General features: G+C 43.1%; 1 protein-coding gene across 1 annotated transcript; it reads left to right on the top strand.

Annotated features, from left to right (window-relative positions):
• The first annotated feature begins 1,770 nt into the window (after positions 1 to 1,770).
• LOC101851381 lies at positions 1,771 to 8,489 on the top strand. The gene is made up of 10 exons (XM_013085127.2): positions 1,771 to 1,897; positions 2,273 to 2,341; positions 2,689 to 2,761; positions 4,498 to 4,595; positions 4,971 to 5,039; positions 5,387 to 5,459; positions 6,450 to 6,548; positions 6,924 to 6,992; positions 7,340 to 7,412; positions 8,403 to 8,489. Exons 1-9 carry the CDS (start codon positions 1,771 to 1,773, stop codon positions 7,392 to 7,394), a joined length of 732 nt encoding a protein of 243 aa, XP_012940581.1. The 3' UTR covers positions 7,395 to 7,412; positions 8,403 to 8,489.
• The last annotated feature ends 5,216 nt before the right edge of the window (positions 8,490 to 13,705 follow it).

The raw sequence follows: 13,705 nt of genomic DNA, 5'->3' as shown, positions 1-13,705 counted from the left end.
CGTTTCTTGAGAGTGCCCTACCTTCCTCATGACCTCGTATTTTTCCACAAGCGCTGTACTCCGCGGAAACCTAGCTCTATTGCGAAACGAAAATTGCCCGAGTAAAAAGTCAGACTGTAAAGAGTTTCATTTTAGGGAAGTTCCTCAGTTGTCTTCTATTTTCTGTTTTCCCAGAATACCTCTTGTGTCAAGGGATTTCTTCTGGATGGAAGAGCATCGAGTCCTTTAAGAACAGCCTAGAGAAAAGGTGAGAAACTTGCAATATTCTTTGCCTTCTTTTCTCTTGCAGTATACTGATGGTAAATGTTAAAGGGCTATAATTTGGAAGACTGATGATCAGCCCCTAAGACTATCAAGCTGCAGTCACTGATGAAATAGGCTATACTACAGTTTTCAGTCGGCAGAGACAGCACCTAAAAATACAAGCTGCTGCCGACAAGTAGGCCCATGAATAATCTCTCTGACATTGCGATGAGTGAAACTTTTGGTAAATGTTAAAGGGCTATAATTTGGAAGACTGATGATCAGCCCCTAAGACTATCAAGCTGCAGTCACTGATGAAATAGGCTATACTACACTTTTCAGTCGGCAGAGACAGCACCTAAAAATACAAGCTGCTGCCGACAAGTAGGCCCATGAATAATCTCTCTGACATTGCGATGAGTGAAACTTTTGGTAAATTTTAAATGTGTATCTTGAAGACTGATGATCAGCCCCTAAGACTATCAAGCTGCAGTCACTGATGAAATAGGCTATACTACACTTTTCAGTCGGCAGAGACAGCACCTAAAAATACAAGCTGCTGCCGACAAGTAGGCCCATGAATAATCTCTCTGACATTGCGATGAGTGAAACTTTTGGTAAATGTTAAAGGGCTATAATTTGGAAGACTGATGATCAGCCCCTAAGACTATCAAGCTGCAGTCACTGATGAAATAGGCTATACTACAGTTTTCAGTCGGCAGAGACAGCACCTAAAAATACAAGCTGCTGCCGACAAGTAGGCCCATGAATAATCTCTCTGACATTGCGATGAGTGAAACTTTTGGTAAATTTTAAATGTGTATCTTGAAGACTGATGATCAGCCCCTAAGACTATCAAGCTGCAGTCACAGATAGGTGGTTATTTTTTCGACGTATTGAATAACATAATATGTATTCTGGCAATGACTGTCGTGGTGAGTATTTCAGACACTGTTGGTTTCATTTCCCTTTGCGAAGTTCAACATTTCTCCTTTTTCCTGTTTGAGCTGGCCATGTAAGTTGGCCCATCGTTGTTTTTGAACTTCGCTGAAATTTGCATGCAAATTTTCTCCACAGCTTGTCGGGTGTTTAAAATGTCGCAAAAGAATAATAGAATTCTCTTAACTTGAGAGGTTTGAAACTATAAAAGTTTGAAATGATGACTTAATTGATGGTAAGTGGCAGTGCCAATAATCTAGCCTATGAGTAAACTTGAAGCCAATCTTGTGTTGCTTTGGAATTGACTGCATAAGCCCCTAATCTCAGCAAGCTGCAGTCATTGATGAAATAGAATTGTGCATCTACAGTACAGCAGGCAGAGACAGCACCTAAATTTAGCAAGCTGCTGCCTGCAGAACGTGAAGAGGTGAAGATTGTTGGCTTTGGCTCGCGACCTGCTCTGCGTAAAATACAAAGACTTTACTACGAGGCTAAAGCAGATGCAGTTTTCTTGTAGACATTTCAAAGTCGTTATGGAAGGCTAGGCCGTAGCAGTTGCCAGAAACACCACCTTGGACTAGTAACCCCATGCCTTTGTATGAATTCTTTTTCCGAGAGCGGATGCTGAGGACTCATGCCCCCCCCCCCCCCACCTTCCTGGCAGAGGACCAGCCGCGGAGGACCCAAAGGGAAGCGTCTCTAAGGGACCACAAAGGTTAGTTTTTGTTTCAGTGTCCAAAGAGGAAGTAAAAGATGGGTTGGGCGTGGTGTAATTGGAAAGTTTTCCAAAGACTGAAAATCCCGTGCTAAAATACGATCCCTTCTGTTGTAACTAGAACGGTAGTGACGCACATTCTGACATCTGTAGATATTCCATTTTCTGGAGCATACCCGGTATCCTACCTACCGCATAACCTTGTATTTTTCCACAAGCATCGCTCTCCGTTAAAACCTAGCTCTAAATTCTGCGGCTCGAGGGAGAGTGCAAGTTAACTTGAGCGAGTTGCGGCTAAAGCGTAGAAATCAAGGTGTAAAGACTGCCTTTTTTGTGGGAGCTACAGTAGTTTTCTCCCGCTTTCTGTTTTCTCAGAGTACATGGTGTTTCAAGAGATGTATTCTGGAAGATCCTCGAGTCATGCAGGACCAGCCAAGAGAAAAGGTGAGAATGGCTAGGTTATTTGTCTTCTTTGCTTTTCAAGTACGTTGATGTGAGTGGAGAGTATTATTATGCGTGGGAAAAACTACAGTTTTCTGTGAGAAATTACGGCAACGCATGTTCTGAAATGTTTCCATATTTCGGTTTCTTTAACTTGGCGCCCCTACGGAGGGATCCGTTTCTTGAGAGTGCCCTACCTTCCTCATGACCTCGTATTTTTCCACAAGCGCTGTACTCCGCGGAAACCTAGCTCTATTGCGAAACGAAAATTGCCCGAGTAAAAAGTCAGACTGTAAAGAGTTTCATTTTAGGGAAGTTCCTCAGTTGTCTTCTATTTTCTGTTTTCCCAGAATACCTCTTGTGTCAAGGGATTTCTTCTGGATGGAAGAGCATCGAGTCCTTTAAGAACAGCCTAGAGAAAAGGTGAGAAACTTGCAATATTCTTTGCCTTCTTTTCTCTTGCAGTATACTGATGGTAAATGTTAAAGGGCTATAATTTGGAAGACTGATGATCAGCCCCTAAGACTATCAAGCTGCAGTCACTGATGAAATAGGCTATACTACACTTTTCAGTCGGCAGAGACAGCACCTAAAGATACAAGCTGCTGCCGACAAGTAGGCCCATGAATAATCTCTCTGACATTGCGATGAGTGAAACTTTTGGTAAATGTTAAAGGGCTATAATTTGGAAGACTGATGATCAGCCCCTAAGACTATCAAGCTGCAGTCACTGATGAAATAGGCTATACTACAGTTTTCAGTCGGCAGAGACAGCACCTAAAAATACAAGCTGCTGCCGACAAGTAGGCCCATGAATAATCTCTCTGACATTGCGATGAGTGAAACTTTTGGTAAATTTTAAATGTGTATCTTGAAGACTGATGATCAGCCCCTAAGACTATCAAGCTGCAGTCACTGATGAAATAGGCTATACTACAGTTTTCAGTCGGCAGAGACAGCACCTAAAAATACAAGCTGCTGCCGACAAGTAGGCCCATGAATAATCTCTCTGACATTGCGATGAGTGAAACTTTTGGTAAATTTTAAATGTGTATCTTGAAGACTGATGATCAGCCCCTAAGACTATCAAGCTGCAGTCACTGATGAAATAGGCTATACTACAGTTTTCAGTCGGCAGAGACAGCACCTAAAAATACAAGCTGCTGCCGACAAGTAGGCCCATGAATAATCTCTCTGACATTGCGATGAGTGAAACTTTTGGTAAATGTTAAAGGGCTATAATTTGGAAGACTGATGATCAGCCCCTAAGACTATCAAGCTGCAGTCACTGATGAAATAGGCTATACTACACTTTTCAGTCGGCAGAGACAGCACCTAAAGATACAAGCTGCTGCCGACAAGTAGGCCCATGAATAATCTCTCTGACATTGCGATGAGTGAAACTTTTGGTAAATTTTAAATGTGTATCTTGAAGACTGATGATCAGCCCCTAAGACTATCAAGCTGCAGTCACAGATAGGTGGTTATTTTTTCGACGTATTGAATAACATAATATGTATTCTGGCAATGACTGTCGTGGTGAGTATTTCAGACACTGTTGGTTTCATTTCCCTTTGCGAAGTTCAACATTTCTCCTTTTTCCTGTTTGAGCTGGCCATGTAAGTTGGCCCATCGTTGTTTTTGAACTTCGCTGAAATTTGCATGCAAATTTTCTCCACAGCTTGTCGGGTGTTTAAAATGTCGCAAAAGAATAATAGAATTCTCTTAACTTGAGAGGTTTGAAACTATAAAAGTTTGAAATGATGACTTAATTGATGGTAAGTGGCAGTGCCAATAATCTAGCCTATGAGTAAACTTGAAGCCAATCTTGTGTTGCTTTGGAATTGACTGCATAAGCCCCTAATCTCAGCAAGCTGCAGTCATTGATGAAATAGAATTGTGCATCTACAGTACAGCAGGCAGAGACAGCACCTAAATTTAGCAAGCTGCTGCCTGCAGAACGTGAAGAGGTGAAGATTGTTGGCTTTGGCTCGCGACCTGCTCTGCGTAAAATACAAAGACTTTACTACGAGGCTAAAGCAGATGCAGTTTTCTTGTAGACATTTCAAAGTCGTTATGGAAGGCGAGGCCGTAGCAGTTGCCAGAAACACCACCTTGGACTAGTAACCCCATGCCTTTGTATGAATTCTTTTTCCGAGAGCGGATGCTGAGGACTCATGCCCTCCCCCCCCCACCTTCCTGGCAGAGGACCAGCCGCGGAGGACCCAAAGGGAAGCGTCTCTAAGGGACCACAAAGGTTAGTTTTTGTTTCAGTGTCCAAAGAGGAAGTAAAAGATGGGTTGGGCGTGGTGTAATTGGAAAGTTTTCCAAAGACTGAAAATCCCGTGCTAAAATACGATCCCTTCTGTTGTAACTAGAACGGTAGTGACGCACATTCTGACATCTGTAGATATTCCATTTTCTGGAGCATACCCGGTATCCTACCTACCGCATGACCTTGTATTTTTCCACAAGCATCGCTCTCCGTTAAAACCTAGCTCTAAATTCTGCGGCTCGAGGGAGAGTGCAAGTTAACTTGAGCGAGTTGCGGCTAAAGCGTAGAAATCAAGGTGTAAAGACTGCCTTTTTTGTGGGAGCTACAGTAGTTTTCTCCCGCTTTCTGTTTTCTCAGAGTACATGGTGTTTCAAGAGATGTATTCTGGAAGATCCTCGAGTCATGCAGGACCAGCCAAGAGAAAAGGTGAGAATGGCTAGGTTATTTGTCTTCTTTGCTTTTCAAGTACGTTGATGTGAGTGGAGAGTATTATTATGCGTGGGAAAAACTACAGTTTTCTGTGAGAAATTACGGCAACGCATGTTCTGAAATGTTTCCATATTTCGGTTTCTTTAACTTGGCGCCCCTACGGAGGGATCCGTTTCTTGAGAGTGCCCTACCTTCCTCATGACCTCGTATTTTTCCACAAGCGCTGTACTCCGCGGAAACCTAGCTCTATTGCGAAACGAAAATTGCCCGAGTAAAAAGTCAGACTGTAAAGAGTTTCATTTTAGGGAAGTTCCTCAGTTGTCTTCTATTTTCTGTTTTCCCAGAATACCTCTTGTGTCAAGGGATTTCTTCTGGATGGAAGAGCATCGAGTCCTTTAAGAACAGCCTAGAGAAAAGGTGAGAAACTTGCAATATTCTTTGCCTTCTTTTCTCTTGCAGTATACTGATGGTAAATGTTAAAGGGCTATAATTTGGAAGACTGATGATCAGCCCCTAAGACTATCAAGCTGCAGTCACTGATGAAATAGGCTATACTACAGTTTTCAGTCGGCAGAGACAGCACCTAAAAATACAAGCTGCTGCCGACAAGTAGGCCCATGAATAATCTCTCTGACATTGCGATGAGTGAAACTTTTGGTAAATTTTAAATGTGTATCTTGAAGACTGATGATCAGCCCCTAAGACTATCAAGCTGCAGTCACAGATAGGTGGTTATTTTTTCGACGTATTGAATAACATAATATGTATTCTGGCAATGACTGTCGTGGTGAGTATTTCAGACACTGTTGGTTTCATTTCCCTTTGCGAAGTTCAACATTTCTCCTTTTTCCTGTTTGAGCTGGCCATGTAAGTTGGCCCATCGTTGTTTTTGAACTTCGCTGAAATTTGCATGCAAATTTTCTCCACAGCTTGTCGGGTGTTTAAAATGTCGCAAAAGAATAATAGAATTCTCTTAACTTGAGAGGTTTGAAACTATAAAAGTTTGAAATGATGACTTAATTGATGGTAAGTGGCAGTGCCAATAATCTAGCCTATGAGTAAACTTGAAGCCAATCTTGTGTTGCTTTGGAATTGACTGCATAAGCCCCTAATCTCAGCAAGCTGCAGTCATTGATGAAATAGAATTGTGCATCTACAGTACAGCAGGCAGAGACAGCACCTAAATTTAGCAAGCTGCTGCCTGCAGAACGTGAAGAGGTGAAGATTGTTGGCTTTGGCTCGCGACCTGCTCTGCGTAAAATACAAAGACTTTACTACGAGGCTAAAGCAGATGCAGTTTTCTTGTAGACATTTCAAAGTCGTTATGGAAGGCGAGGCCGTAGCAGTTGCCAGAAACACCACCTTGGACTAGTAACCCCATGCCTTTGTATGAATTCTTTTTCCGAGAGCGGATGCTGAGGACTCATGCCCTCCCCCCCCCCACCTTCCTGGCAGAGGACCAGCCGCGGAGGACCCAAAGGGAAGCGTCTCTAAGGGACCACAAAGGTTAGTTTTTGTTTCAGTGTCCAAAGAGGAAGTAAAAGATGGGTTGGGCGTGGTGTAATTGGAAAGTTTTCCAAAGACTGAAAATCCCGTGCTAAAATACGATCCCTTCTGTTGTAACTAGAACGGTAGTGACGCACATTCTGACATCTGTAGATATTCCATTTTCTGGAGCATACCCGGTATCCTACCTACCGCATGACCTTGTATTTTTCCACAAGCATCGCTCTCCGTTAAAACCTAGCTCTAAATTCTGCGGCTCGAGGGAGAGTGCAAGTTAACTTGAGCGAGTTGCGGCTAAAGCGTAGAAATCAAGGTGTAAAGACTGCCTTTTTTGTGGGAGCTACAGTAGTTTTCTCCCGCTTTCTGTTTTCTCAGAGTACATGGTGTTTCAAGAGATGTATTCTGGAAGATCCTCGAGTCATGCAGGACCAGCCAAGAGAAAAGGTGAGAATGGCTAGGTTATTTGTCTTCTTTGCTTTTCAAGTACGTTGATGTGAGTGGAGAGTATTATTATGCGTGGGAAAAACTACAGTTTTCTGTGAGAAATTACGGCAACGCATGTTCTGAAATGTTTCCATATTTCGGTTTCTTTAACTTGGCGCCCCTACGGAGGGATCCGTTTCTTGAGAGTGCCCTACCTTCCTCATGACCTCGTATTTTTCCACAAGCGCTGTACTCCGCGGAAACCTAGCTCTATTGCGAAACGAAAATTGCCCGAGTAAAAAGTCAGACTGTAAAGAGTTTCATTTTAGGGAAGTTCCTCAGTTGTCTTCTATTTTCTGTTTTCCCAGAATACCTCTTGTGTCAAGGGATTTCTTCTGGATGGAAGAGCATCGAGTCCTTTAAGAACAGCCTAGAGAAAAGGTGAGAAACTTGCAATATTCTTTGCCTTCTTTTCTCTTGCAGTATACTGATGGTAAATGTTAAAGGGCTATAATTTGGAAGACTGATGATCAGCCCCTAAGACTATCAAGCTGCAGTCACTGATGAAATAGGCTATACTACAGTTTTCAGTCGGCAGAGACAGCACCTAAAAATACAAGCTGCTGCCGACAAGTAGGCCCATGAATAATCTCTCTGACATTGCGATGAGTGAAACTTTTGGTAAATTTTAAATGTGTATCTTGAAGACTGATGATCAGCCCCTAAGACTATCAAGCTGCAGTCACAGATAGGTGGTTATTTTTTCGACGTATTGAATAACATAATATGTATTCTGGCAATGACTGTCGTGGTGAGTATTTCAGACACTGTTGGTTTCATTTCCCTTTGCGAAGTTCAACATTTCTCCTTTTTCCTGTTTGAGCTGGCCATGTAAGTTGGCCCATCGTTGTTTTTGAACTTCGCTGAAATTTGCATGCAAATTTTCTCCACAGCTTGTCGGGTGTTTAAAATGTCGCAAAAGAATAATAGAATTCTCTTAACTTGAGAGGTTTGAAACTATAAAAGTTTGAAATGATGACTTAATTGATGGTAAGTGGCAGTGCCAATAATCTAGCCTATGAGTAAACTTGAAGCCAATCTTGTGTTGCTTTGGAATTGACTGCATAAGCCCCTAATCTCAGCAAGCTGCAGTCATTGATGAAATAGAATTGTGCATCTACAGTACAGCAGGCAGAGACAGCACCTAAATTTAGCAAGCTGCTGCCTGCAGAACGTGAAGAGGTGAAGATTGTTGGCTTTGGCTCGCGACCTGCTCTGCGTAAAATACAAAGACTTTACTACGAGGCTAAAGCAGATGCAGTTTTCTTGTAGACATTTCAAAGTCGTTATGGAAGGCGAGGCCGTAGCAGTTGCCAGAAACACCACCTTGGACTAGTAACCCCATGCCTTTGTATGAATTCTTTTTCCGAGAGCGGATGCTGAGGACTCATGCCCCCCCCCCCCCACCTTCCTGGCAGAGGACCAGCCGCGGAGGACCCAAAGGGAAGCGTCTCTAAGGGACCACAAAGGTTAGTTTTTGTTTCAGTGTCCAAAGAGGAAGTAAAAAGATGGGTTGGGCGTGGTGTAATTGGAAAGTTTTCCAAAGACTGAAAATCCCGTGCTAAAATACGATCCCTTCTGTTGTAACTAGAACGGTAGTGACGCACATTCTGACATCTGTAGATATTCCATTTTCTGGAGCATACCCGGTATCCTACCTACCGCATGACCTTGTATTTTTCCACAAGCATCGCTCTCCGTTAAAACCTAGCTCTAAATTCTGCGGCTCGAGGGAGAGTGCAAGTTAACTTGAGCGAGTTGCGGCTAAAGCGTAGAAATCAAGGTGTAAAGACTGCCTTTTTTGTGGGAGCTACAGTAGTTTTCTCCCGCTTTCTGTTTTCTCAGAGTACATGGTGTTTCAAGAGATGTATTCTGGAAGATCCTCGAGTCATGCAGGACCAGCCAAGAGAAAAGGTGAGAATGGCTAGGTTATTTGTCTTCTTTGCTTTTCAAGTACGTTGATGTGAGTGGAGAGTATTATTATGCGTGGGAAAAACTACAGTTTTCTGTGAGAAATTACGGCAACGCATGTTCTGAAATGTTTCCATATTTCGGTTTCTTTAACTTGGCGCCCCTACGGAGGGATCCGTTTCTTGAGAGTGCCCTACCTTCCTCATGACCTCGTATTTTTCCACAAGCGCTGTACTCCGCGGAAACCTAGCTCTATTGCGAAACGAAAATTGCCCGAGTAAAAAGTCAGACTGTAAAGAGTTTCATTTTAGGGAAGTTCCTCAGTTGTCTTCTATTTTCTGTTTTCCCAGAATACCTCTTGTGTCAAGGGATTTCTTCTGGATGGAAGAGCATCGAGTCCTTTAAGAACAGCCTAGAGAAAAGGTGAGAAACTTGCAATATTCTTTGCCTTCTTTTCTCTTGCAGTATACTGATGGTAAATGTTAAAGGGCTATAATTTGGAAGACTGATGATCAGCCCCTAAGACTATCAAGCTGCAGTCACTGATGAAATAGCCTATACTACAGTTTTCAGTCGGCAGAGACAGCACCTAAAAATACAAGCTGCTGCCGACAAGTAGGCCCATGAATAATCTCTCTGACATCGCGATGAGTGAAACTTTTGGTAAATTTTAAATGTGTATCTTGAAGACTGATGATCAGCCCCTAAGACTATCAAGCTGCAGTCACTGATGAAATAGCCTATACTACAGTTTTCAGTCGGCAGAGACAGCACCTAAAAATACAAGCTGCTGCCGACAAGTAGGCCCATGAATAATCTCTCTGACATCGCGATGAGTGAAACTTTTGGTAAATTTTAAATGTGTATCTTGAAGACTGATGATCAGCCCCTAAGACTATCAAGCTGCAGTCACTGATGAAATAGGCTATGTGTAGAGTGGGCAGAAACAGCACCTAAGAGTAGCGAGCTGCTGCCCACTATAAAACCGCAGTAGATGAAGATTGGTCTATGATCAGAGGGGAGGGGTGGGGGGAACTACTGTAGCTGACACTGCAAGTGAAAGATAGGTGGTTATTTTTTCGACGTATTGAATAACATAATATGTATTCTGGCAATGACTGTCGTGGTGAGTATTTCAGACACTGTTGGTTTCATTTCCCTTTGCGAAGTTCAACATTTCTCCTTTTTCCTGTTTGAGCTGGCCATGTAAGTTGGCCCATCGTTGTTTTTGAACTTCGCTGAAATTTGCATGCAAATTTTCTCCACAGCTTGTCGGGTGTTTAAAATGTCGCAAAAGAATAATAGAATTCTCTTAACTTCAGAAGTTTGAAACTATAAAAGTTTGAAATGATGACTTAATTGATGGTAAGTGGCAGTGCCAATAATCTAGCCTATGAGTAAACTTGAAGCCAATCTTGTGTTGCTTTGGAATTGACTGCATAAGCCCCTAATCTCAGCAAGCTGCAGTCATTGATGAAATAGAATTGTGCATCTACAGTACAGCAGGCAGAGACAGCACCTAAATTTAGCAAGCTGCTGCCTGCAGAACGTGAAGAGGTGAAGATTGTTGGCTTTGGCTCGCGACCTGCTCTGCGTAAAATACAAAGACATTACTACGAGGCTAAAGCAGATGCAGTTTTCTTGTAGACATTTCAAAGTCGTTATGGAAGGCTAGGCCGTAGCAGTTGCCAGAAACACCACCTTGGACTAGTAACCCCATGCCTTTGTATGAATTCTTTTTCCGAGAGCGGATGCTGAGGACTCATGCCCTCCCCCCCCCACCTTCCTGGCAGAGGACCAGCCGCGGAGGACCCAAAGGGAAGCGTCTCTAAGGGACCACAAAGGTTAGTTTTTGTTTCAGTGTCCAAAGAGGAAGTAAAAGATGGGTTGGGCGTGGTGTAATTGGAAAGTTTTCCAAAGACTGAAAATCCTGTGCTAAAATACGATCCCTTCTGTTGTAACTAGAACGGTAGTGACGCACATTCTGACATCTGTAGATATTCCATTTTCTGGAGCATACCCGGTATCCTACCTACCGCATGACCTTGTATTTTTCCATAAGCATCGCCTAAGCTTAGAAATCAAGCTGTAAAGACTTCCTGTTTCGGGGAAGTAGGCCTACATCAGTTGTCTCCTGTTTTCTGTTTCCCCACAGTATGTCTCGTTTGCAGAGATTTCTTTTGGAAGAGCATCGAGTCACGTAGGACCAGTCATATTGGACCTGTCACGTAGGACCAATCAAGAAACATTGTTGGATCTGCAACATTATTTATCTTCTTTGCTTATGAAGTATATTGAAGTAAGTGGACGGAGATTAAACATTTATAAGGAAAAATTACACTTTTATGTTAGAAATAAAGGGAACAGTGGTGTTTTTGCGTCAGTCACAGTGGTCGATTGTGTGTCATCATCACAGTGGTCGACGTGGGTGGTTGGCGGGTGCGCTGGTGTGGTTTGCTCCTTCTTTCCTATCAAACATATATCGTCCTTATCTCTCCTCCTTCTTTTTTGTGTTTGTTACTCTCTTGTAACACCTCTTATCTTATGGCGCTCATATGACTTAATGCAGTTGCGAGATTTAAATTGTCGTGGTTGTCATGGTTGTTGTTGTTGTCATGGTTGTTGTTGTTGTCATGGTTGAAGTTGTCATGGTTTTGAGGTTGAAGTTGTCGTGGTTGACATTGTTCAAGTTGTCGAGGTTGTCATTGTTGAAATTGTTGTGGTTGAAGTTGTCATGATTGTCGAGGTTGAAGTTGTCGTGGTCGAAGTTTTCGGGGTCTTCATGGTTGTCTTGGATCAAAGTTGTTGTGGTTATCATGGGCCCAAGTCGTCTTGGATCAAATTTGTTGTGGTCTTTGTGGATCGCGGCCATTGTGGGTAAAGTTGAAGCAGTTGGAGTCGTCGCGTTTTGTGGGTCGTTGGTCGAAGTCGTCGCGTTTTGTGGGTCGTTGGTCGAAGTGGTTGCGTTTTGTGGGTCGTTGGTCAAAGTCGTTGCGTTTTGTGGGTCATTGGTCAAAGTCGTCGCGTCTTGTGGGTCATTGGTCAAAGTCGTCGCGTTTCGTGGGTTGTTGTTCAAAGTCGTCGCGTCTTGTGGGTCTTTGGTCGAAGTCGTCGCGTTTCGTGGGTCGCTGGTCGAAGTCGTCGCGTTTCGTTGGTCGAAGTCGTCGCGTTTCGTGGGTCGCTGGTCGAAGTCGTCGTGTTTCGTTGGTTGTTGGTCGAAGTCGTCGCGTTTTGTGGGTTGTTGGTCGAAGTCGTCGCGTTTTGTGGGTCGAAGTCGTCGCGTTTCGTTGGTCGAAGTCGTCGCGTTTCGTTGGTCGAAGTCGTCACATTTCGTTGGTCGAAGTCGTCGTCACGTTTCGTTGGTCAAAGTCGTCGTCGCGTTTCGTGGGTCGTTGGTCGAAGTCGACGCATTTCGTTAGTCAAAGTCGTTGTCGCGTTTCGTTGGTCGAAGTCGTCGTCGCGTTTTGTGGGTCATTGGTCGAAGTCGTCGCGTTTTGTGGGTCGTTGGTTGAAGTTGTCGTTGGTTGAAGTTGTCGCGTCTTGTGGTTTTCGTGGGTCAAACTTATCATGGTTTATAGTTCACCTTGGTCATAGTCATTGTGGTTGTTGGTCGTCATATTTCTTGGATCAGGGTTGTTGAGGTCGGCGTGGGTCGAAGTCGTTGTCAATTAAAATCTCCGTTGGTCTTAAGTCATTGTGGTTTTTGTGGGTTGCAGTTGAAGTCTTTGTGGTGTTCATGGATGGAAGTTGGGGTGGTCGTCGTGGTTTTTTTTGTTGTTGAAGTGATTGTGTGCCGTTGTTGTCATGGGTCTAAGTCTATGTCATCCTTGTTACTTTTGTCCACTGTTTTCATTAACTTGTACTGTGACACTGGGGTACAATATAGAATGAAGTCATGGGGCCTCACCTTCAATTTTGTTGAATGCAAGTGTTTGTTATTGTAAAACATGAGGTTTTTGTGTAGATAGTTACAGGCACTGAACTAATAATGTATAAATGTATTCAACTCCCTGAATCAAAAGTAGTTTGGTTTCAAATGAGAGGCGTTTTCGTTTCTTTGATGCTGTACCAAAGAAATGCTGGAAAAGTGTAGGAATATACGCTGAACTCTACTGTGCAAAAGGTCCGATTAGTTCATATGCTTGCCTGTGTCATCTAACTTCTATGGCGTATTGTTGGCTAAACAGGTTGTGTTGTTGTGTAGAGCCTAGCATTTTTTATGGCAACTTTTTATTCCAAAGACCAATGCGCAAATTCAATATGTAGATCTAGAATATTATGCCAAGTTATGATTGTAATATTGATCTGTAGGCGGGTGAAAAATGACTGGCGTGTTTGTATCTCTACTGACGTTCCACTCCGGGGCCTTTGTACGCTCTTATTATACTCTCTGAGTGTCTACCCCATGCACACACATACACACACACACACACACACACACACACAAAGTCACACGTGTGGTGGTCGCAGGTCCAACTCCGACACACGCTAACAGTAAGACATGTGCGTGTTCCAACAATGAGTGTGTTGGTATGAAAGAAGACCGTTGATTGGTCGCATAAGATGTATACAGAAGGCTAAGCAAAAGCTAAGTATGGTAGTTCACGATGTAGGTGCCAAGTTTGGTTTTCGGGGATAGATAAGGTTCTTTGCTAGAAAAAAAATGAGAGAAGCCACATCATTGAATCCGAGCTTGCTCGTTTCTGTGTTCATTTAATGTTATTTTGACCATCATCAATGATTTATTTATAGAGGCCCCAGCC

The sequence above is a fragment of the Aplysia californica genome, unplaced genomic scaffold, assembly GCF_000002075.1.
Source record: "Aplysia californica isolate F4 #8 unplaced genomic scaffold, AplCal3.0 scaffold00014, whole genome shotgun sequence".
NCBI classification, from domain to species: Eukaryota; Metazoa; Mollusca; class Gastropoda; order Aplysiida; family Aplysiidae; genus Aplysia; species Aplysia californica.
This window is presented reverse-complemented; position numbering and strand designations above follow the sequence as displayed.

Bases quoted from the DNA above. Each gene is read 5' to 3' on its own strand.
- LOC101851381 (XM_013085127.2), top strand. From the start codon at position 1,771: ATGCCTTTGTATGAATTCTTTTTCCGAGAGCGGATGCTGAGGACTCAT. The intron at 1,898-2,272 runs GTTAGTTTTTGT...CTGTTTTCTCAG, and splicing joins GTCTCTAAGGGACCACAAAG to AGTACATGGTGTTTCAAGAG. The intron at 6,993-7,339 runs GTGAGAATGGCT...CTGTTTTCCCAG, and splicing joins AGGACCAGCCAAGAGAAAAG to AATACCTCTTGTGTCAAGGG.